Source organism: Lampetra fluviatilis, chromosome 10 (assembly GCF_964198595.1).
Source record: "Lampetra fluviatilis chromosome 10, kcLamFluv1.1, whole genome shotgun sequence".
Classification (NCBI taxonomy): domain Eukaryota; kingdom Metazoa; phylum Chordata; class Hyperoartia; order Petromyzontiformes; family Petromyzontidae; genus Lampetra; species Lampetra fluviatilis.
The window spans coordinates 219,532-244,262 of NC_136284.1; the positions used below are offsets into that span (position 1 = coordinate 219,532).

General features: G+C 50.9%; 2 protein-coding genes across 2 annotated transcripts in view; one reads left to right on the forward strand and one right to left on the reverse strand.

The window, feature by feature from the left end:
- Positions 1 to 1,159: 1,159 nt before the first annotated feature.
- Positions 1,160 to 5,131, reverse strand: STN1 (STN1 subunit of CST complex). Its single transcript, XM_078860061.1, has 2 exons — positions 4,922 to 5,131; positions 1,160 to 3,573 (listed from the first exon to the last, which is right to left on the reverse strand). The coding sequence occupies exon 2, from the start codon at positions 3,571 to 3,573 to the stop codon at positions 2,437 to 2,439; it is 1,137 nt and encodes a 378-aa protein (XP_078716187.1). The 5' UTR covers positions 4,922 to 5,131; the 3' UTR covers positions 1,160 to 2,436.
- The window catches only part of LOC144934376 (amine oxidase [flavin-containing] B-like), a 79,127-nt gene continuing 59,170 nt past the window's right edge, over positions 4,775 to 24,731 (forward strand). The window contains exon 1 of the mRNA XM_078860062.1: positions 4,775 to 4,977. Within this exon, the coding sequence (XP_078716188.1) occupies positions 4,898 to 4,977 (80 nt within the window). The 5' untranslated portion in view covers positions 4,775 to 4,897. The remainder of the gene's footprint in view (positions 4,978 to 24,731) is intronic.

The following is a 24,731-nucleotide window of genomic DNA, read 5'->3' on the forward strand; positions in this document are numbered from 1 at the left end:
GTATAGCCTGAACAGACTGTAGGGGCAAGTGCTGTTAGCGAGCACCTATGAAGGCCGGAGCGGTACACGAGGGGGTGGGTGGCCAGCACCACGCCCGACCGCCTTTGTCTCCCTAGTGGTGATGTTTACACACCGCACCAGGTACTCATTTAAGGCTGAGTCGACCTAGGGGAGGCCCAGGACCGGTTCAGATAATCGTCACTGGTGTTAGCCATGAGCGGGTATCGAACCCGGGTCGCCAGGTTCATAGCGCAGCGCGCTAACCGCTACACTACCGCTCCCCCCACACACACACGCGCTTACTGCAGACAAACAACTTTCAGGGACCCCCCCTCCTCATTAATAATCATGAGCAGGTGACATAACATCACATGAGAACCCCCCTTCATTAATAATCATGAGCAGGTGCCGCCACTCCACATCGAACAGCCCCCCTCATTAATAATCATGAACAGGTGACGTCCTTCAAATGGACACGCCCCCTCCCATTAATAAGAATTAGCGGGTGACGGCACTCCACATGGGGGGGTGGGCGAGGCGCCTCCTCCCCCCTCCTCGGCGTCAACCCACAACCCTCACTACAAAGGCAGAACCCTCACGTCACGCGATCTCCGTAACGCTACTGAGACATAGAAGTAAAAAGGACGTTATGATGAACAAGGGATTATAACCTTTAAATGAAATGTCTGTCACCACGGCCTTACAAATTGCACACGAATGGATGCAATGAATATCACGTCGCGGTCTGCTGTTCGCTTGCAAGTTTCAGATTTACTGCAATACACCCGTCCTTGGACGGGCAAAAGGCTAGTCTTTATGATTTATAATCAGAATCTTTAAACTGGAGAAATCCGATAAGCTATGAAGCTTTTTCGCAAAAAAACGATAAGAGTGCAAAGTACAGAAGATGTAAGCAAGTCACTAAAATGTATTAAAATATATAAAGTATGCACGTACAAATGGCATAAATAAATTCCTACGAATTTTTCAACACTGAAGCTTGGGCAAGACGGCAAAACAACAAAAAGTCCCAGACGACACAACGACAACACAGTTCCTCAATTAAATTTCACGTTTTTTATGTAACTGAATACATGGGTAAGAATCACACCTGAGACAAAGCTTTTTAAAATGTTTTATTTAATTTATTGTAGCTTCAAATACGTGTATCTGGCATTTCTTTTCGGATGCTTCCACTTCACAAATGTGGGAGTTAAATCCTTTTGTTGATACTAAATATCTATTGGGTTACCAGTCATATGCCCAACTAAAAACTGATCATAAAATATATATTCTCCATCACACCCCATGGTGTATTATTATCCACTTTTTCTCCCTGTGATATGAAAAAAGGCTATTGCCCAAAACGTTAACGATATATTTTCTCCTCAAAGGCAGTGTTATTGACGAATGTTGATTTCTGTTGCTTGTGCACCACTGCAAAATACATACAATTATTAATTCACCTTGCTTTGCTCATCCAGCAGTTTCTGTTTATTGTTCACGGCCGATGGTAAAATTAAACCTACCGAGATTGCATGAATTGCAGCGATTGAGGATCGTCGTTCACATTCAACAATATACTGTTCATTGTTGTGCATTCGTTAGCATGTTGGTTTAATGAGCCTGAAGTTAACGTGAGTTGATATCGTCAATTTGATGGCCCTCGTGCCCACAACTCAGAGGCAACCCCCTTTGAGGCTCAGACTTAAATCAGAAGTCATTAGAATCGTTGGTGCACCACAGGCATTATCGCTTCCTTCTGCCATATCCTCAGCAATTTACAGTTGATGCACGACTTCCATAAAACTTTCTACTGTGATGATTGGCGCAAAGTTGAAGAAATGAAGATGCATTTATTCAGAAAAGAGCAACACATAAGAAATAATACAACCCAGCACAACCTTACATACCAAATTATTTTATGAAGCCATGCATTTAAAGACGTATGTATAAAACAAGAACGAATAATACTATCGAAAGCTTTGATGGTACCATAAACTATCAACGATGCATTCAAATTAACAAACCATAAGGCAATTATTAAAATATATAAGCAGTTCAAAAGAAATGAGTTTTCAATATAGTTCGAATAGTGCATAGCTCCAATGGCTTCCTAATATACACAAAGCAGGGTGAAATGACGCAAGTGTGCAGGATCAGGCAGTTGGGTGGTGCAGTCGAAACACTGATACCTTGCAGCAAAAAGGTCCTGGGCTTGATGCTTGACATGGGAGCCTTTTCCATATGGAATGTTCCTGTTCTGTATGGGTTTCCCTCCAGGTTCCCCGGTTTCTTCCCATAGATTAAAATGTATTATCTGGCATTGTCCAAAACATCAACTGGAATTACATATTGCAACATCGCCCCCTGAAGCTTTCCTACGTAAACAAGCATAACAATATTACAGTATTTCCTGCTGGACAGCAACAGTTTTCAAAATGCAATGTACGTATCTTTGCCTTTGCAAAATACTAAGCTTTTATCTTCTAGCACTGCCAGGACCCGTTCCACATGGCTTTCCCGCACGGTGACTCCACACAGATTACGCACCGCGTATGTTATGTCGCCCAGGGACACAGCACTCTGCTTGGAAGCAGGCCCTGTGCATTTCCCACGCACCACGAGCAGCACGTTATCGCGCAAGTTGACGTCCAAATCTGTCACCAAGTACAACTCATTGTTCGTGGGATGTTTGTAAACGAAGCCATTCTGTTCGAGTCGGCAAAGAGCATCACGGAACTGAGCGAGCGTGGTAACTTGTGCAGTGCAGGCCACACAGCCTTCCTGTTTTGAGGAAGGGTGCGAGGCACACTTTTCACGCTGTGAGGAGGTATGTGCCAACATCTGACTTCGGTCTGTGTCGCGCTCTGTGAATGCAGCGAGCGCTGCCAAACTCTCCACACGCTGCAGCTCTTGGAAATAAACACTTCGAATACCATTATCCTCCAGGAACTTCAAAATCCCATCACACAGCGTGCTCAGTAGAATGTCACTTTGTCCTCTAAGCTGACTGGTGTTCCCAGCCCATGCATACTCCTTATCGTAGTATTGCGTATACAGCCGCACTTGCTCTCGCAGGCGTTCTATCAGCTGCACGCACCCTGGGTCATCCACTCTGCTGTAGTACGTGGCATGTATCTCTCTGGTTTCCCACTGGCAGTTGATGCTGCCGAGTACGTGCAGCCAGTCTCCGAGTTGCGCGCGTGAGCTCTCCGCTTCCCTGTGCAGGACCAACGCAAGGAGATCCTGGATCACGACCTGCGATGCACACGAGTGGGGTAGGGTGCCACCTCCTCCTCTCCTGCACCGCTCTGGCTCCTTCCAGCACAGGCAGGTGATGACGCCCGTTCCATCGTCAAGCGCGTACGCCGTGAAGCTCTCCCGTTCTCGCACCTCCACGACAGTACCCATCACATCCACGTGGGTGATGGCGTGATTTCGGTAGAAATACACTCCTGGCGTAGAGGCCGCCGGCGCCATGCCAAGGATGTCAGCCACATAGAGCTTGACGTGCGTGCGGTGCAGCGGGTCGAGCCCCCACCACTTCATGGGTGTGGGGTCAGCAGCCATCTGTGTAGATAATACACTCTCATTAAGGTTTGACCGATGGGATGTGTATAAAAATACACTTATGTTATGCGGAGACAGCTATAGATGAGGCATCTTGTATGCACAGCATGTCATTACGTGTATCATATCAGCACCCTGGAGATATCCATCTGTACCCTGTACTCGGTCTCTGCAATATATTTAAGTTTTTGTATTTTGTTGCTGCTGTCCTCACGTACCACGGGATCACCATTGTAAAATAGCCAGGAAACTGCCTAAAGGGAGCATCCGTGTAACAAATCAAATAAATTCAAACCCAATCTGAAGGAATTATCGAGGCCATTTTCAGATGGGCATTGGTGACTATGGACGTAGCGTGTAGTCCATCACTGTAGAGGCGAGGGTTGGCGGATTGTACAACTGTTGTGAACTCCCTTCCGGTTGGCGTTGAGGTGCCATAACCCCGTCTCGCTGGAAGGCAGTAGAGCAAGTGGGCTAATCGGGGATAAGGTGTTGTCTCCTCGCGTGCGTGTTTTTATCCCGGGTGCTCCGGGTTTTTAGTACTTGTATAAGCACTCGTCTTTAATTGGCTCAAAACATCTTTAAATACCAACCCAATGTAAGACCCTCCTGAAGAGTCCTACGGCTCGCATGTATAAATAGATTAGGTGAAATGTAAAAAACCAGCACAGTAGCAGTTAGCAGCTCATTAATGACACCGCGAATCACATCCTTCCTGATGCGCGGTGTCATTAATGAGGGAGTTTCACAACTTGAATTATCATTTTAACACTTAGGCTTTCGCGACCAATATCATCCAAAATAGAGTTGTTTGGGTTAGATCCCGTAAGCTTATAAATGTAACGTCGTACTCGGATTGTAAACGTTGTGGCTTGGCTCTCCAACACACATTCGGTGTGCTGTACTAGTGACGAATTGGCAAGTTCTGTTTACGTGACAACCCTTACTAGTTGGCTGTGGTGGCGGGTTTTAACGACACATTTATACATTTACGCGATCTAACCCAAAAACCTCTATTAAACTTGAATTGTGATCCACCAAACCTTGCTGCCTCAACATTACTCCTGGATATCAGATCACCTGCATTGCCACTGCCGCCACCGCCCGGTATTAAACAAAACAGAAGCACATAATTGTGTGTGCTGTGAAGAGTCATTGCCCGAAACGTCGCCTATTTATGTTCCTTTAAAGGCCCGTGCAGAAGCGCCGCGTCCTTTACCTGACTTAAACAAGATAGCGGCACGCGGCATGGGTAACCAATCACAGCACGTTACTCAGAGCACGTGCGTCGTCCTAACCAATCGTCTACGAGGGACGTAGCAACATGGCCGCCGACGACGGAATGTACCTCGGAGCGCGAATGAAGGAGGCCAGAGAGGAAGCGGCTCAGCGCGGGACCCCGGGGTGAGCTCCGTCGCCTGAAGGTTCTGAGCGGAGGGGCGCGTTAGACACCCGCGTCATCGACGTCGCTGGTTTATCGCTGATTAACGGGGCATCCACACGCGGGTGATTTGCCACGCGAAATATGCGGTAACAGGAATACGCTGTGCATCGATTCCGCGAGTCGAATATATGTATGCACATCGATTCCTGAAAGATCGCACCAGATGCGGTTCATCGATTCGCGGGAATCGAATTGTAGAGACACAATGTGTTATTGTGGTACGGAGAAGCGAGAAGATTTTTTTCTTTGCAAAAAATCTATACCTTAATTTGGAGCTTTCGTGACTGCAGGAATTACTCTTTGGTTCTTTCGGTAAAGTCACCTATAAAGATAAAATAATAAATTATAGCATACTATAATAGCATACCATTATTTAATTAATTATTTTATCTTTATACGTGACTTTACCGAAAGAACCAAAGAGTAAATCTATACCTATGAACTGTGACCGAATTTTCTTTGCATACTATTCTTTAATTTATTATTTTATCTTTATACGTGACTTTACCGAAAGAACCAAAGAATAAATCTATACCTATGAACTGTGACCTAATTTTATTTGGGTCTTTCGGTAAAGCCACGTAGATTGGTGACTTTATCGAAAAACCCAAAGAATATAAATTCCTGCAGTCACGAAAGCTTTAAGTCAAGGTAAGAATCGGGTTTTACCCTTTCTGACAATAAAAAAAGTGTTACGATGTTTAAACACCAGCATTGAAACCTGTTGCAAGGAATGGTATGCTTCATTAACCTCACACGGCACTTGTGGTGAACATGCAAACAAGTTCAAGTTCATTTATTAGCTTTAGCCCTGCGAGCCATTCGGCTCTTGAATCAGGTGCAACCGCAACAAACAAAAAACATGAACAAGAAAACATCTTAAAGTGACTATGTGCAAACTGAAAATCCAGGAAAAAAACCAGCAAAAATTCCAGAAAAAAGCACCATACACCAACGCTGTGTGCAAAAATGCCAGTGGGATGCAAGTCAAACAACAACAACAACCACAAGACAACTTAGATTAAGGCCATCAGTCTAACTCCGTACTACAACAACAAACATGGCCAAACCAAAAAAAGTTTCGAAATCACCACATTAAAAGCAATGTAACAGAGATCATAGGAACTGTGACCGAATTTTCACAATAAACGACAATATGTACCACCAAACCCTGCAGCCATAGCTGGCTGCATGAGTCACTCCACAACAGCAGGAGCATCAGTCGCGAGTATCACATTTTTCAATGCACCTTTAAGATCAGCACACTAAATCAAAACACAGATAATACTTTGCAGTGGTCATCCGAAGCGAAACATTGTATTGTATTTTAGGCCACTGAATAGCAGTGGCAGCTAGGGGTGTACAACTCCTCTAGAGCAGTTTTGAGTGAAGATCTCATAGGTAGTGATTCCCGTTGCAGTTTATTGGCAATAGCATTCCAGACCCTTCGGGCATTAATAGCAAAGGCCCTTCCTCCAGTATTTGTACGGCAATAGGGAATGTGAAGCTGGTAAATGAGCGAGGACCTTAGGTCAGATTTGTTCTTTGAAACAGAGAGGAGATGCTGCAGGTAGTCTGCGGATTTTTTTGTAAGTACATCATGAATAAATAAGATCTGGTGCACAAGCCGTCGAACATTAAGATATGTTAAGTTTGACCCAATGGAAACTGATTGGTCTACACCAGATATATACCTCTTTAGGGCCTGCTCTCACCTGTTTTGTTGCCAGAAAGGGTACAACTTTTCTTATTTTTTGTCATACTTTATACTGGGAAAAGGTCCAATTTCGTGACCAATTTGTTTAATCGATTGATCAATTAGCATCGTTTCGTGGCTTGCGCCACCAGCCAGAAGGTGGTGTGGCTATGTACGTGACCTGCAATTCAGCACTGAAAGCGAGGGTTGGTGGATCACTCACGCAATGCTCCACTCCCTTCCGTGGGCGTTGAGTTGCCATATATCCTGGCGCGCCAAAGGCAGTACAGCAAGTGGGCTGTTTTTATTTATTTAGATTGGAATCCGATGAGCGATGAAGCTCTTTTTTACAGATGTCCAGTAGGGGCGGGTCATCAAGTTACACCAAACAATACAAGCACGGACTTGACTACTGTACTGCTCTTCTTTCTGATCTTCTGCAGAAATTAATAAGTAAATGCAACTAATTCAGAATGCAGTGGCACGTGTTCTGAAGAAAATCAGAAAAAGCACCAACATACACCCATTTTACAATTATTGCTGCCAGTCAGTCATAGAATTTATTTTTAAAATCTTCTATTGGTTTTTAAGTCGTGGAAGGGTCTGGCACCTGTATACATGTCTTCCATGCTTTTAAGATATGAACGAACAAGATCCCTCAGATGGTCTTTTAGTCGTCCCAAAGGCCAGGACCAAAATTTACGAAGAAGCAGCTTTTAGTGTATACGATCCTCACCTGTGGAACAGCCTGCCAGGGGATCTGAGGGCTTCAGAATCATTAAGCACTTTTAAAATAAATAAATAAACTTTCTTTTTTACTTGCCTTTAATTAGGATTTTCTTAATGTGTTATTTTTATTATGTCTTTCCTAAAAAAATTTTTACGTGATTTTATTTTGTATACAATTTCACTTTTATTGTTAATGCCTATAATGCACTATGTATTTCATTTTTTCATGGGTGGAAAAAACCCGATTTTTCCAGCGGCAGGCATCGGGTTTTTTCTTTAATACAATTAAACCCGATTTCGGGGGAATTAAAACCTGGTTTAATGAATACGAAACTCTGATAGGCTTAGGCTGCTTCCTCGTCGGTGCTGCTATCGTACTCGGGGCCGTCGGGCACGGGGTAGTCGTAGAATGCGGTCAGGTTGGTCTTGATGAACACGAGCTTCTCCACAATCGTGGGCGCCAGTGAGTTCCTTAGCTTGGAATGGATGAAGCCCATTGTTGAGAAGTTCTGCTTGGATGCCGCGCTCGACGTGGCCATGCTGAATAGCTTGATGGCGATCTTTTTCAGGTCAGGCCACTCCGAGCCGTCGGTCTGCCACCATTGCAACGCTGTCTTTTTCCCCTTGACCAGCATCTCAATAAGAAAATGGCGTCAATTGCGCAAATGGGCGGAAGCAGGCGCGGTGTCCGGGGGGCCGCTGGCGAAGTGCGGTTCTGCAATTAGAACCAATTAAACCGGATTTTTCCCAATTTCAGATGATCGGGATTAATATAAAAAGATAATTAAACCCGATTGTAAAAAACCCGACTGTCCCACCCTTGCATTTTTTGCACGAATAGTGCTATAGAAATAAAGTTTGATTGATTGATTGATCCCAGGTCTTGTAGCCATGACGTTTCCTTCCAGCCAAGATCTGCTCTCTTTAACCTACAACTGCCATTGCCACGTCAACCACACATGCTCTTTATCCCATTTCAGTCAGACTAGTGCAACTTTTTTGAACGTATGTATTTTTAAACTTGATTTGAAGCTTTCGTGACTGCAGGAATTACTCTTTGGTTCTTTCCGTAAAGACACGTAGAAAGAAAATAAATAAAATGTAAAATAAATGAAATAAGTATTATTTCATTTATTTAAATATTTATTATTTAATTTATTTTCTTTCTACGTGACTTTACCGAAAGAACCAAAGAGTATATGTTTTTATTTATGTTTTGTGATTTTTCTTATCTTTCCTTATACGTATTTTGCACTATCGTGTTTTTGTATTGTCGTTACTTTCTGACCCGCCGCTACTGAACATCTGTGAAAAAGATCTTTATAGCTCATCGGATTTCTCCAGGAACAATATTATAATTCTGACTTATTTGGCAAGGGTCCAAGGGCGTGCTCTCTCAACCAATCTGAGTTGATCTCAACTTTGGAATAACTAACCATCAGTAGAGCAGAATAAGTTTTAAAAATCTAACAAAATGGTCTCTTTAACACGTAGGCTTTCGCGACCAATGTTATTCATAATCAACGTTTTTGGGTTTAGATCGCGTTATTTATAAATGTGTCGTAACCCTCCACCACCCGACACGGCCAATCAGTAAAAATGTGTCACGTTGACAAAAGACAAAGAGTTCACTGCTTTAGCCCACCGGTGTGTTGAAGCCACAACATTTACAATTTGAGTACGACGTTTCGCTGGTAATTGCGGTTTTTAAATTTTATTCAGTATCTCGGCGGTGACAACAAACCGAAAAACAAACCGAATCCCGAGGGGGCGCCCCCTCACTCGCGCCCTAAAGGTCCCGCTCAGTCACCGACCCATCCTCTGGGCCGGGATCACCCGTGCCACAGCATCGGAGGGGAAGCCTCCCCTTCCAGCCACGCACACCTTCACCCCCCCGGATGCTGGCGAGGACCTCCCACCCCCCCCCCGCCCTAGCCCACCCTGGGCAGCGGCCACTTCCATCGTTCCCTTGCGGCCTCGCGCCCCATTTTCCCTTGGTCCATCTCTACCACCCTTTCCAACAGTCTCCTCGCAGCATAGCATGTCTCCAACGGGGACGTCAGGGACCCCTCCAGCCCCTTCTTTCGCGCTTTCCACAGCGCCTCTTTCGTCGCTCCTATTACAGCCCACACCCGGTCCCTGTCCTCCCTCCCCACCCCCCGCAGCTCTCCCCACATGACGTCCCGTGCCGTCACCCTTGATAGAGCGAAACGGGCCAGCAACGGCTTACTCCTCCTCCAGACTTCCTGGGCGAAAGGGCACGCCACCATCACATGCGCCGCAGTTTCATCCGCGTTGCAGCCCCTCGGGCACTTGGGGGTATGCGCCATTTGGCGGCTGTACAAGAAACCCCGCGTCTCCAACCTGTCTCGGACAGCCAGCCATGACAGGTCCCGCTGCTCCTTCGTGAGCACTGCCGACGCCACATTCCTCCAAATCTTCCCGTGCGTCTCCCTCCTCGCACCGGCCACCTCGTCACAGGCCTCCTCCTTCTCCGCCGCAGCCCGCACCTCCCTGGGGGCCCACCGACCCCCCCACCGGCTCAGGCCGTGCTGCCCGACGTAGCTCCCCACCACGTCGCTAACCCAGCCCCCCGGCCAGTCCAAAGGGGTGCTCCTTCCTGCCTCAGTCATCCCTAGCCCCCGCAACCGCCACGTCAGTCGGTACCTCATATACCACGCTGCCTTGCCCCGCGGCTCCGCAGAGAAGAACAGCCGCAGCGCATTGCAGACAAAGGTCGATTGCAGGGTATACCCCACATTTGGGGCACCCCTCCCCCCATTCTGGACCTGCAGACACACCACGGCACTTCTCACCCTCTCCATCCCTCCCCCCCAGATAAACCTGAAAATCGCCGTGGTCAAGGCCTTAGCCTCCCTCCCACCTGGTGGGAACACCTGCGCCAAGTAGTTTAGGGGTGGTAATATTTCTGTTTTAACCACCATAATTCTACCGGCCATCGTGAGCCGCCTCCCAGCCCACTTACCTAGGCAGCCCTTTGCCTTCCTCACCCCCTTCTCCCAGTTACCTTCCCCCATCCTATCCCCACAGAAAAACACCCCCAGTATCTTTATCCCCTCTGTTTGTAGACTCAGCTCCGGCGGCCGACCCTCGAAAAGCCTCGGGTCTCCAAAAACCATGAGCTGACTTTTCCCCACACTGACCGTCAATCCGGAGGCCGCGCAGAACCTCCCCATCCCCTCCATTGCCCTCCATACCGATGCCACGTCCCTGCATAGCACGGCCACGTCGTCCATGTACAGGGTCACCTTTTCCTGCTCCTTGCTCTCCGGTATTACCACCCCCCCAATCCTCTGGTCATTCCTTATCATCTGCGCCAGCGGCTCCATGCACATGACAAATAGCACTGGGGACATCGGGCATCCCTGCCGCACCCCCGATCCCACTGGGATGATCCCGGAGCATTCCCCATTTATCAGGAGCCTGGCCCTGAGCCCCCCATAGAGTCGCTTCACCCACTCCACCAGGGGCCCGCACACCCCCATCCTCTCCATCACCGCCAGCATTAATTCATGAGAGAGGCGGTCGAAGGCCTTGTCCAGGTCCAGACTTAGGATCCCCAACGGACACCCCCTCTCTCTCTCGCCTTCAATCGCCTCCCTCAAGACCACCAAAGTGTCCGCGATCCTCCTCCCCGGGACCGCACACGTCTGGTCCGGCCCCACCACCTCACCCACCACCTTCCCCAGTCGCCCTGCCACCACCCTTGCCACGATCTTATAGTCCGCGTTCAGGAGGGTTATTGGCCTCCAACTTCCCAGGTCCCTACGCTCCCCCTTCCCTTTATAAATCAGTGTCACCAGGCCCTCCTGCATGTCGTCCGGTACCTGCCCCTCCTCCAACGTTTCCCTACAAATTTGCACAACATCCTCCTTCAGGAGTTCCCAGAATTTTATGTAAAAGTCCGCCGGGATCCCGTCCGGGCCTGGGGTCCTGTTCTTGTTCAGCCCCTTCACCGCCCCTTCCACTTCCTCCCATTGAATCCTCTCCCCTAGCGCCTCCGGGTTCTCAACCCTCTTCGCCAATGCTCCCAGCAGCTCCTCCCGCCGCCCCCCATCTATCCCTTTCCCTTTATACAACTCCCCATAAAAGTCCTCCGCTACACTAATCATCCCTTCCGTCGTCACCTGTCTACCCCTAGTAGGACTAACCAGCTCCCTCATTTCATTGTCTCCCTCCCTACCCGCCTTAAGGAAAAAACGTGTACACTGCTCCCTATCCTCTGTTGCCCTGACCCTCGCCCTATACACTAATTGCCTAGCCCTCTTTTCCAGGACTGAGGCTACCCTCCCCTTCATCTCCGCTATCCTTTCTCCCACCGGGAACCCTAGCCCTAGCAGCCCATACAGCCTTTCTAACCTAGCGTTCCATTGTCTCAAATCCCTACCCACCCCCTTTCTTCTACTGTAACACTGAAAGAACGTTCTGATCCTACACTTTACATGCCCCCACCACTCCACCCTCGTGGGGAAGCACACCTGCAGCGTCCTCCAGCTGGCATACGCTCGCTTGAAATCCTCCACCAACTCCTGCTCCGCCAGCAAGCCCACATTCATCTTCCACACGCCCTTCCCCCTCTTCACCCCCCCCGGGATCACAAGCTCTGCCACCACCATTCTGTGATCCGAGAGGGGAAAAGGTTCCACCCCCGCGCTGCCCACATTTACCTTGTCGGAAACGAAGATAAAGTCAATGCGTGACTGTGCTCCCCCACTCTTGTCCGCCCACGTGAACTCTGGCCGCGTGCCGTGCATCCTCCTGAACGTATCCACCATCCCAAAGGTCCCCATCAGCTCCCTCAGTTCCCTGGAAGAGGAATCTAACTTCCTCCTCCCCTTCACCGACACCAGGTCCGCCAGGCCTAACGGGCAATTAAAATCGCCCCCCACGATGACCTGCCTCCTGGTGGCCAGTAGGCCCGCCAGGTTCTCCCACACCTCCTTCCTTTCCATGCACCGTACCGGGGCGTACACGTTTATCAGCCGAAGCTGCACGCCCTGGTAAGTAGCGTCTAGACAGAGAAGCCGACCCGGTATTATTTCCTGGGTCCCTTCTACACTCATTCCCCGTCTTCCTATGAGGGTGACCACACCTGTGCACCTGCTCTCGTTGCTGCCAGACCAAAAGTACTGTCCCTTCCATCCGTCCAGCAGAGCCTCCGACCCTAGGGTGTAGGGGAGGTGACATTCCTGGAGGAAGATTACATCGCTTCTGGTGAGCTGCAGCCACTGCATGATTGCCCCCCTCCTTCCCTTCCCCTTCATCCCTCTCACATTGACCGATGCTGCGGATATGTCCATGCCGGGGCGTGATTTATCCCGTGTCGGACTCCGGCGCGCGCTCCCTCCTCCTGCCTTTGCCCGCCTTCCCCTTAACCGTTTTCCTCCCCTTTGATTTACGGGGCTTTCCCCGGATCAAACGTTCCCCCCCTTCCCCCCACCTCCACCCCGACTCTCCCGAGTCCGGCGCGGATCCTGAAGGGCTCGTGTCTTCCTGGGGACTAGCTCCTATCAGGACTCTGTCCCGCTTCCTTTTCCTCCCCCCCACTTCCTCCCATGCTTCATCCGCCCCTTCCTCCACCCGCTGCCCCACCTCGCCCTCCTCTCCTGTCACCTCCGACCAGTTCCCCAGTGGCGTTCCCGAGTCCTCCATGCTGTCTCCCCTTCCCTCCTCCGCCCCCTCCAGTGGTGGTGGTGCTCCCTCCCCCGCCGATCCCCCTCCCTCCCCCTCCATGCCGTCTCCCCTTCCCTCCTCCGCCCCCTCCAGTGGTGGTGGTGCTCCCTCCTCCGCCGATCCCCCTCCCTCACCTTCCTCGGGGGGCCGCGGTTCCTCCACCTCCCCTTTCCCTTCCCGCTCCCGGCCCGCTTCCCGTCCGGCAGCCTCCGTCGCCTCCTCCACCTGGCCACTCCGCCATGCCCGCGCCCTGTTAGCGTAGGATTCTGGGCAGGTCCTGTACAAATGCCCTCTGCTGCCGCACAGGTTGCAAAGGGCTGGCTCCCCGCACTCCTCCACCGTGTGGTCCAGCGCCCTGCACCTGTAGCAAACGCGCGCCACGCATGCTGCTGCCAGGTGCCCCCCTCCCCCACACCTCCTGCACAGCTTGGGCTGTCCCGCGTACACCACATAGCCCCTGTTTCCGCCGATGTTCAGAGCACTCGGGACATGCTTCAGTGCCCCCCCCTCCGTCTTCAGACGCACCCTCCACTGCCTGGCCCCCGTCCATATCCCCGCCGCATCCAGCACCCTCTTGCAGCCCGACAGGACCACACAGTGCTGCCGCAGCCACACCTCCACGTCCTGATCATGCAACGCTTCATTATAAAGGAACACGGTCACGACCTTCGTCTCCAGGTCCGATAGCAACCGCGTCCTCATAGACGCCAGCGGCTTCTCCCCCGCCTTCTCCTCGAAACGGGCAAGGAATTTTTGCAGCAGGATGTTGGTGGTGAAGCTCACGTCGAATGCCCTCCCCCCCGGCAGGGCAATCAGGCAGTACAAGTCCTCCACCTCCACCTGCAGCATTCCCAGCACAACCGACCTCACGAAGGTCGTCCTGTCCAGGGTGACCCCCTCTTCCACATCTTCCTTAAACTCGACCCGCACGCAATTGTGCCTCTTGGCCTGCAACGGGGTCAGGCCCGCCCCAGCTCCACCGCGCCACCTCCCCGCTCCCCCGCCGGGCCTCCCCGCACCCACCGGGCCAACTCCCGCCGTCTTCTCTCTCCACTGCCCCCCTCCCGGCCCCTGGGCTGCGGGCGCCTCTCCTGCCCCTTCCTCCCCCTTCCGATCGGGGGTACTCCCTCCCCCTCCTCCCGGCGCTCCCCCTCGTTCTCCTCCCCGCTCCTCCCTCCCCGCGCTCCCCAACCCCTCCACCCCCCCCCACTCTCTTCCCTTGTTGCGCCTCACCCGACATCACCCTCGCACCAGACGGGCCCGCCCCGCTCCTACGGTCTCTCGCAGCGCCCCGGGTGTCTTCCTCAGGCTGCGCCGTGCGCCGCGACTCCGTCTCCATCTCCATGTGCTCGCTGCAGCTGGGTCACTCCTCCCACAGCGCCCGCGGCTCCCCCACCCTCCGGCAGCAAGGCCACCCCAGACCACCCGGTCTGGGGCCCTCGCACACCCCGGGGTGGCTGGAGAACCCACGGGACACCGACGAGCCGCAGCAGTGTATCAGGGAGAACCGGTTCAGGAACGCGTTTCGCTGGTAATTGCGTTCAGCGTCATCGGGCAATTCGCCAGAATGGTGAGGCTTTGCTGTGTCTCCCGTTCTTATATAGAGCAGCAGCAGGGTGACGTCATCATTAACTCATTAACTCATCAGGTGCAAAGATTCAAGGGGGGAGTGATTGTAATTATATACTAGATTAGTAATCAGGCTATTGTTACGATGCGAGTTGTAGATTAGTAATCATTTGGAATGTGTTTTATTGTGATTATGCTACATTAGTAATCAGTTAATGTTTGTTTCCCTTATAAGGAATTGTAATGTATCTTATTTAATAATACGCTTCCAGGCCGCACTAAGCCTGTAGCTGTCTGAGCGATTAAAGTTATTTCTGTTTCTCTCAATTTCAATCGATTCTCTAATTAGTCTTTGCCAGTAGTAACTAGTTTTACACAACACTTCCACGTTGTCAAAATCAATTGAGTGTCCCTGTTGACATGCATGTTCTGCCACTGCCGACAGTTGTGTTTGTGATAGTTTAATATTTCTCTGGTGTTCTTTTAGTCTTACACTAACGTTACGCCCTGTCTGTCCAATATAGCATCTGCTTGGTGGACCGGGACCAACTTCTGGATTTGCTGGTGCCGATCTCGAGGCGCTCTTTGGGGTCATGTCAGGATCTCGCCCACACTCTCAGTTCCGATACTGCTCCTACTGGCGGCAGTCCGCATCGTACCTGTGATGCTGGCCACGCTAGAAACTTCTTTCTCAATGTATGACACTGCAGAATAAGAATATTTAGACTAGAAGAATCTGATGAGCTTTTAAGCTCTTTTCACAGATGTTCAGTAGTCTGCACATGTATCTCTGTCATTCGCTACAGAACACAACGGATGTTTAAAACATTATTTATTCTGATATAAACCCGGACAAATGTAAATCCTAGGCTAGTACCATATTGAAAAATCGGCAGCAATTTGTACCTATGTACTTTATTTTAGTGACTTGCTTATATTTACTCTCCTTTGTATTGTTGTAACTTTCTGACCTGCCCTGACTTGATATCTGTGACAAAGAGCTTCACAGCTGATCGGATTCCTCCAGTCTAAAGGATTAATTCTGACTTAAAATGTATAAATTACAGCACGCGACACCAGTAGTGGCAGGTCTACTGTAACACTGCTCTTTTAAAAACATTGACTCAACTTATTTAAGTATTTTTTTATAATAAGCGGAATTATTTCCCTCACTCTTTATTGTGGCGATATATTAATTCCCGCGCCTGGTATGCAGGTCGTGGGTTTGACCCCTACCCTGACGCCTGTATTATGATTTTGCATGTTCCGCTTCCCATGGTCGTGTGGATTTTTCTCCGGGTCTTGTTTTTTCCTCCACATTTAGAGTCAAAATCACGCGTTTAGAGTATTTTTCCTTTTAAAAATGTTTATTATGTAAATTGGGGAAATCATGTTTTACTGACAATGAACATATAAAACATATTTTCTTTTGTATATCCGAATGAGGAATGCAGCCTCTGGCAAAACACCTATTCTGCTCACCCCATTAACTCAATGTTAGATTAAAGCTGCAAATCGGCCAATTTGTGCATTCCCAATGAACAGCACAACATACCACAATAACAGAAAATGTTATCAACTGTAAAAAAAAATCTTAAAGCTATAACATGCTAATCATCTTCCAACTCTATTTTATTTATTGATTCGAGTTGGATTGATCAAAATAAGCAATTTATTAACACCCGTGAATATAATTAAATAATTGTTGCCACAAGGGTGACGCCATCTGATTGTTAAATACCCGCGGAAAAATAGCAAACACACGACCACTCAAAATAAGTGAACATCATATACCTGCAATCATGACCAGACACACCCTCATCACCCTCCACGTCACACAACACCTTACCTCAGTCCTTCTGTTGATGGGATCGACACCAGTGTTAATTTTCGAGACCCTATTATAAATAGTTTAATATCTGTGTAATGACAGGGTGACACCTGCTGGCATGACAGGGTGACACCTGCTGGCATGACAGGGTGACACCTGCTGGCCTGGGAAGGGATTCACGGGTACGGGCATTGAAGTAACAACAAATCGGGGAAGGAACTGTATCTGTGGAAAAGGTAACAGGTGGGGTAAGCCGTGGCCGGAGGCAGGGCCGAGCCACGCCTGGGGGGATATAAGGTGAAGCGGACCCGGAGCTCGGGGCTTGTGTGTGGGGTCCTGGGTCCTGGCTGTGTTGCTGTTCACCGACATCTCTCTCCGTCGTCCGGTCACGTGGAAGATCTCCTGCATGGTTTCCATCGCCGTCATCGTCACGCTGCTAGCCAGCGGCTTGGCCAAGTGAGGCGAGGGGACCACACCGAGTGATTGGCTGTGCGTGTAGCCAGTGGAGGTGTTATTATGTAGAGTTATACTCTAGGAAGAACAAGTGTTGGCCTGTGTTGTGCCCAGTGTGGGAAATAAAGAACAAGTATTCTCTATACGACGTGTCGTGGAAGTCGCTCATTACATTGGAGTCAGAAGTGGCCAAGTGAGGCGAGGGGACCACGCCGAGTGATTGGCTGTGCGTGTAGCCAGTGGAGGAGTTTAGTGCTAGACAGCAAAGAAGGAAGTATGTCTAAGCATCAGAAGAAACGGAATCCACCTGTGGCGTCTTCCGACGACGATGAAAACGTTACCCAAGATCTCCTACCAGCCCGGGAACCGCGGTCCCAGTTATTGAAGCTGCGCGAGTGAGTTGGCTGCGCCAGAGATGGTGGAACTTGGAGCAGCCACTCCGCACCAGCAGCCCGAAGACGGCTGGCAGATGGTATCAGTGCAGCTGGACCTGTTGCGGGTAGTTCTCATGCAGTTGGTGACGCTCGTGACAGAGACTACAATAGCGGGTCGCGCTGCACTGACATCACCATGAAGGATCGACCAGGGGCCGGGAGTTGATGTTCTGGCGGGAACGTCCGCAAGCATGACGGCCGCCATTACACGTGGCGGGGAGGACGCACAGCCGGAGTCCGCCATTACGGGCGGCACGGAAGAGGCGCGGACAAAGTCCGCCATTTTATAAAACAAGTATGATACGCAAGACACGGCGCTCGCTGTTAGAAACGGGGAAAGAGGAACCAAACGTGCTCGCAGATTACCTCAGGTTAAAGAGTTCGTCGCGGCAGGAGGCGATTGGAGCGCCTTCACTTGGCGATTTGAAGCGGCTTTCCGATCACTCCATTGGACAGAAGATGAGGCGCTGATGGCTCGGCCAACTGTTTTGGACGGCGACGCTCTTGTTGTTTTCAGGGATATTCCCGCTGCTAGGAGGGCTACACTTCAAGGTGCTTATGCTGAGATGGCGGATGTGTACGAGCTGCCTTCCGACACGTACAGGAAGTTTCTTCAGCGTAGGCGAGGGGAGGCCGAGACGCCTCTTGCCTACCGCAGCGCGCTGTTGGCGTTAGTGGGCACAGCTTACCCCGGGGTGGATCCGAAAGCGCTCAGTCGCTCGTCATGGAAAGGATGTTGGGACTGGCACGAGAGATGGGAGTCATTTTACCTATGTATGACGAAGACGAACAGAAGTCCCTATGGGCCGTCAGGTGTCTTCAGTCCCACAAGAACTTGCACCGATGGGCTCAAATGGCTGCGTGGACAGGGGACCCCAGCCAAGACGGGGAGCCGAAGGGGTGGTCGCCACGGAACGTTGTCGTGTTGCCGGCTGGGGAGGCATCTTCGGAGGAGGACATCACTGATGCATTCCCGGTGTAGAGTCGGAGAAGAGGGGATGCCGCGCAGTGTCAGAGGAGCTGGAGACTGCACGAGCAAGAAGATTGGACGCTGCAGAGGCCCTCGCTTACCTGCTTCCGCTGGCCAGCCGGGGCACTTCGCATGAGGATGTCAGAACCGTCCTTGGACTGCGACCACAACTCCGGTGCCCACAGCTCCACTGACGGCTACATCTCTACCCCAACAGGTGAGTCAAGATACATCAGACACCCGGCCCATAATGCAATCTCAGGCATCTATGGGTTCTAGGGTCATCTCCACCCGGCATAACACACACATTGACACTGGGCAGCAGAATTTTGTTACGTATGGGTGGCCTAGTTTGTGGATGCAGTGGAAGAAATTGGCTCGTCGAGTGATCACGGCAGCTCTGGGTTCCTCAGCGGTATCTGGCTCAATTCAGGTAATTGAGGTTCGTGTCTTGGTGGACACGGGAGCTTCGGCCACCATTATTTCCGATGTAATTTTTTTATTGTTTCCGATGTCTGAACGATGAGTGCGACCTGTTGTAAATGCTTGTGGCGCGACGAATGGTGGGAGCATGGGTATCATTGGGCAAGTGGAGGCCCGCATCAAAATTGGCGAAGTCGCTGCGGTCGGGCCTGTACTAATCTCAAGGATGCTGGTGGGTGCCCTGCCTTTTGGGTACCGATTTTCTACGAAAAATGCCTGTTAAGATCCTGATTGATCAGGGTTGTGTGGAAATGCTGCCGAGTCGCAAATAGTTTTTTTTGGCATCTCCGCATATGAGTACGGCAGCGTGTGTCACAGTCCAAGCCCTTGCTAGGGACTCGGTGGAGATTCCACCGGGCTCGCAGATACTTGTACCGTTACACGATCGCAAGAGGTTGGGAAAGGTTGATTTGACAGAGTCCTTCTGACTCTGTCGAAAACGGTGACCCGTGGATTGCCGCTAGTAGGCGCACAGATGGTCCTTCGCCTCGACCAAGAGCCGTTCTTACAGGTGTTTAATGTGGGTTCGGGAATGGTTTCTGTCCAAGCGGTTACAGTATTGGCTCACGCAACAACCGCATTTTGTGAGAATAACGCTGATGCGACCGGTGGTATGGTTGGTGAAGTGTAACAGACTGAATTTGTGAATGGAATGTGGGCAGAAGCGCTATGTCAGGAGAATTTGCAGTTGTCTTCAGTGCAGCAAGGGGAATTGCTATCGCTGTTGTGCGAATTCTCTGATGTGTTTAGCAAAAGTGAATTTGATATTGGCCGTACCTCCTTATTGCAACATCATATCAACACAGTGGAGGCCGGCCCTATTCGTCAGAACTCGTATCGATTGAGTCCACTAGAAAAGGAACGTGTGCAACAGGTGGTTGATGAGAAGTGTGGTCGCCGATATTATTTCTCCATCTACCAGTCCTTGGCGAGCGCCCGTCGTGCTTGTTAAGAAAAAGGACGGAAGTCTTAGGTTTTGTGTTGACTTCCGTAAGTTGAATAAGGTTTCCGTAGCCGACGCATACCCGCTCCCGCGCATGGACGACTCTCTGGATGCTTTGTCCGGTGCGCGTTTTTTCTATGCTTGACTTGTCATCGGGGTTTTGGCAGCTTCCCCTTGACGAGTCGTCACAGCCTAAAACCGCGTTCCGCACACCCCAGGGACTGTTCCAATATAATTGTGTTCCGATGGTATTGAATTCGGCTCCGGCCACCTTTCAAAGGCTTATGGAACTCGTTTTGACTTGCCTGCAGTGGAACTCATGTCTCATTTATTTGGATGATGTCATTGTGTTCAGCCACACATTTGATGAACATCTCCAGCGGCTGCGATCTGTTCTTGTCCGAATGCGCTCAGCTAATTTGAAACTGAAACCAGCGAAATGTCATTTGCTGCAGAATTCTGTGCGCTATTTGGATCACATTGTCAGCGCGAACGGCATAGCCATGGATCCCGAGAAAACGGCTTGTGTGCGCGATTGGCCGACCCCCAGGTTCGTGGGAGATGTGCGCAGCTTCGTCGGGTTTGCGTCGTACTATTGCAGGTTCGTGCCGCAATTTGCCACGGTTGCTAAGCCCTTACACGCCTTGACGGCTAAAAACCAGAGGATCCAGTGGGGAGTGGAAGAAGAGTCTGCACTTTTAGCCCTTTGTGAGCGGTTGTCCGATTCACCCACACTCGAGTACCCTGATTTCTCTTTGCCATTTATTTTTGACACAGACGTTAGTGATACGGGCATAGGCGCCATCCTGTCCCCCGCAAAACGGCGTTATTGTGTTACTCGCAGGGAGCTGTTGACCATGGTTTATTTAGTACAACAATACAGGCCTTACCTCTATGGCAGAGAATTCATTGTCTGAACGGATCAGTACTCCTTGAAGGTTGATCAACCTTCTGGCCAACTTTCGCATTGGCTTAAAATTTTGCAGCAATACTCATTCCGTGTGATATATCGAAAAGGGGCTCGGCATTGCAATGCTGACGCGTTATCCCGGTTGCCTCAATCGTCTCGCTGTGCATGTTTCTTCTTGTGCGGACCGTTGTAAACCTCCGATGGCGAGTTCAGCTACTGTTATGGCGGCGTTCGAGGACGCTGAGTCCGCCAATTTGTTTGCACCTGCGGATAGCGTTTTGCACCTTACGCGTTCTGAATGGGTTCGAGAGCAATTGGATGATAATTCCTTGACGGCCTTGCAGCGTGGTGCGGAGTTGGAACAAAAGGCTTCTGCTGACGGGCCGCGAATGGTCCTTCAGGATGACCTGCTGATGTTGAGAGAAGATATGTTATACCGTTGTCGTGTTGTCGTCCCCACTGCCCTTCGAGGTAAATTGTTTCAAGTGGTGCACGAGGATAAATTGTTGCATCTCGGGGTCCGGAATACCTTGATAATGCTGCAGCATGATTATTATTGGCCGGGTATGTCAAGTGATGTGTACCACTTGGTCCAAGGGTGTACGGAGTGTGCGGGTAGGAAACCGCCGCTGAAGAAGTCCCAGCCTCCGCTGCAATCCATTTTGGTTTCACGGATTAACGAGTTGGTAGCGCTCGATATCCTTGGGCCCTTCCCGGCCACTCAAAGAAGGCATAGATTTCTCTTGGTGGGGGTTGAGTATTTCTCACGATGGCCTATGGCTTGGCCACTGCCTGACCAGTCGGTGGCTTCGATTGCTGAGGCGTTTTTGTATGGATACGTAATGGACAAGGGGGCCCCTGAGCAGTTGCTCACTGACCAGGGGCGGAATTTCTCGTCGAAGCTGCTGCGTGAGGTCTAGGATGCTTTGGGCACTAAGAAAATTAAAACGTCGCCATACCATCCCCAGACGGATGGAATGGTGGAGCGGCTGCATAGGACTCTGACATCCATGCTCTGTCAGGCGGTTGACGCGACGCAAAATGGATTAGGATTTGCATGTTCCAAGTGTATTATCTGCGTATAGGATGGCCCCCCATGCTTCCACGGGATTCTCGCCGTTTTTTCTCATGTATGGGAGGGAAAATGTACCTCTTATGGATGCTTAATTGGGTTCGTCGCAGGAAAAGGGGAAATCCAAATTGCCTGTGCACGTGCGAATAACGTTGGAACACATTTCGGCGGCTCAGAAAGCAGCCAAAGTGAACGCCGCCAGAGCACAGGCAGCTAATGAGCGAATTGCGGGGAACCAGGATCACGTACTGTCATGGTCCATAGGTGACAGGGCATGGTTGCATTGCCCGCAGGTGCCAGTGGGTACGTCCCCTAAGCTTCATAAGCCTTGGCAGGGTCCCGTGGAAGTGATCGAGGTCAAACGGCCGCAGTGTGTGCATGTACAGGCTGTCACCGTTGGTTTGTCCATCTATCTCGGTTGAAACCATTTGTTCCTCCTCGAGCTGACTCTTTATCTCCAAAAAGTAGATGGCCAGTGTCTGTTGCGTCCAACAAGCCGGGGGTAGTGCGGGCAGAGGGCATACGTGAGAAGGATTTTATCGTGCCGTCCACAGCGTCCAAGCCCATGACAGTGGATGGACTTAAAAGCCTCACCGAACGGGAGAAGTTGCCTGCTGCCGCTGAGCCTGCAGCACCTGTGAAGCCAGTGTTGCCACCTACTTCTCCGGGGGTTCCGGCTGTGTGCATACACCCTGTGCAGAAGATGAAGACCATCTCCGTTGACGGACCGGCGTCGCGAACTTGGTCTAAATGTTTAAGATTCCGTTAATATGAATGTCCCTGTGTGTTGTTTAAGGGAAGGGGGGATTGTTGCTTGAGTTGTGCTTTTTTTTCTCTTCCCCCCCATCTCGTTCCCTCTCGCAATTTTTTTGTCATCCCTTGCCTTGTTATGTGCTTCTTGATTGTTCCGGCGGATTGTTCCGCTTTACTTAAGAAAACCCGGAGTCGTTGCTTGGTTCACTCCTTTATTGCTGTACTTTTACATTGTTCAAGGGTATTCCTCACCTGAAATTTCGTTGGTATTAATGAGGGGGGGGGGGGGGTGATGGAATGACAGGGTGACACCTGATGGACTGTGAAGGGATTCACGGGCACGGACACATAAGTAACAACCAATCGGGGAAGGAGGTGTATCTGGGGCAAAGGTAACAGGTGGGGTTAGCCGAGATTCTCCAGGAACCTGCTCGTTCCACGAGAGGGCGTGGGCGGAGGCGGGACCTAGCCACGCCTGGGGGGATATAAGGTGGAACGGATCCGGAGCTCGGGGCTCGTGTGTGGGGTCCTGGCTGTGTCGCTATTCACTGACATCTCTCTGCGTCGTCCGGCCACATGGAGGATCTCCTGCGTGGTTTCTATCTCCGTCATCGTCACGCCGCCAGCCAGCGGCGTGGCCGAGTGAGGCGAGAGGACCATGCCGAGTGATTGGCTGCGTGTGTAGCCAGTGGAGGTGTTATTACCTAGAGTTCTACTCAATGTGAGGAAGAACAAGTGTTGGCCTGTGTTGTGCCCAGTGTGAGTAATAAAGAAGTACCCTCTATACGACGTGTCGTGGAAGTAGCTCATTACACCTGTAAACCCATATGGTTTACACGTATTCTTGTGTAATGGCGTAAGTAGCGCAGGAGACGTTTGACGGAGGCAACACGTATTTATTAACAAATGGGTACTATACAGTATGTAGCGCACCCTAACACTGGAAGGAGTAACGGCCCCTTCACCCGGTCTATCCGAGGCAGTGTCCCTCGGCTAACGTTTCCCCGTTAGCTCCTGCACTCCTCTAATCTAGACCATCCTATAGAGGCTAACTCACCTGGCCCAGCTTCGGCTCAGGTCCAACCCTCAGCCACACGAGCCTGGGCCTCACAAGGACACAGACCTCGCTGCTCTGAGGTCGCCACTGGCTTGCCCTGCTCGGCTCTTACAAGAGCAGCGAGTCAGGGTAGTCCCAGGGCTAGCTAGCTGGTCTTCAGTTTTCACTGGCTCTTCTGCTCCAACGACTGCCTCGAGCTCTCTTGCGCACCACCTTATACCCAACTGCCCCCCGAGGGGCGGGGCTGTATGTGGACATTGATGTAGACACCCCACGCACGGACCGTGATGTAGACACCGCAACATAATGGCTTGCTACACCCCGTTACGTATGTAATAAAGGACTCTCTCTCAGATGTCGATCTCCGTTGTCCTTTATTGGGTTCGTAGAATCTCCACGCCCAAGATGGCGTCTTCGTGCCGCGTGGTCGGGAGGGCTGACGGCGACGGCAAAGCCCCGGCCCGTTGTTCCTCGCCGGGCCTCCCCGAAGTCGTCGCCGGCGTGACGAGGACGCACATTTGCGCCAGTACCGTCTTCAGCGCCTCTAGTTGCGCCGCCACCTGTCGCCATCCGTCGTCAGCGTCCAGTCGCGCAGATGGGCCCACCGAGGCGGCCACGTCCTGCACGGCTGGAACCCCGCTCGTCCCCGCTCCGCTTTCCTCCTCCATCGTGGGTCGCGCCACCGCTGGAGGGAGGTCGTCATCGGAAGATGTTGCCGAAGATGGTGCAGGGACGGTCTTCTTCCTGAGCTGTTTTGACATTCCGCTTCACTTCTGACACCAATGTAATAAAGGGCTCTCTCTCAGATGTCGATCTCCGTTGTCCTTTATTAGGTTCGTAGAATCTCCGTACCATGGCGTCTCGCTCAGGCCCGCGTCCCGCTCGACGACCTCTCCACAGCCCTCGGCTGCTCCGTTGTGCAGTCTCCCTGCTGCTCCAATATGCAGTCTCACTGCTGCCCCGTCAGGCAATCCTTGCAGCCACACCGCTGCCCCGCTATCTAGCGTCACTGCTGCCCCTTTCACAGCTAGCCTCTCACTGCCCCGTTAGCTCTCTTCGTCTGACACCGATGGCCGTCGGTGTCGACGTCTCTCACCGCGTGGCAACCGCGCCACACTCT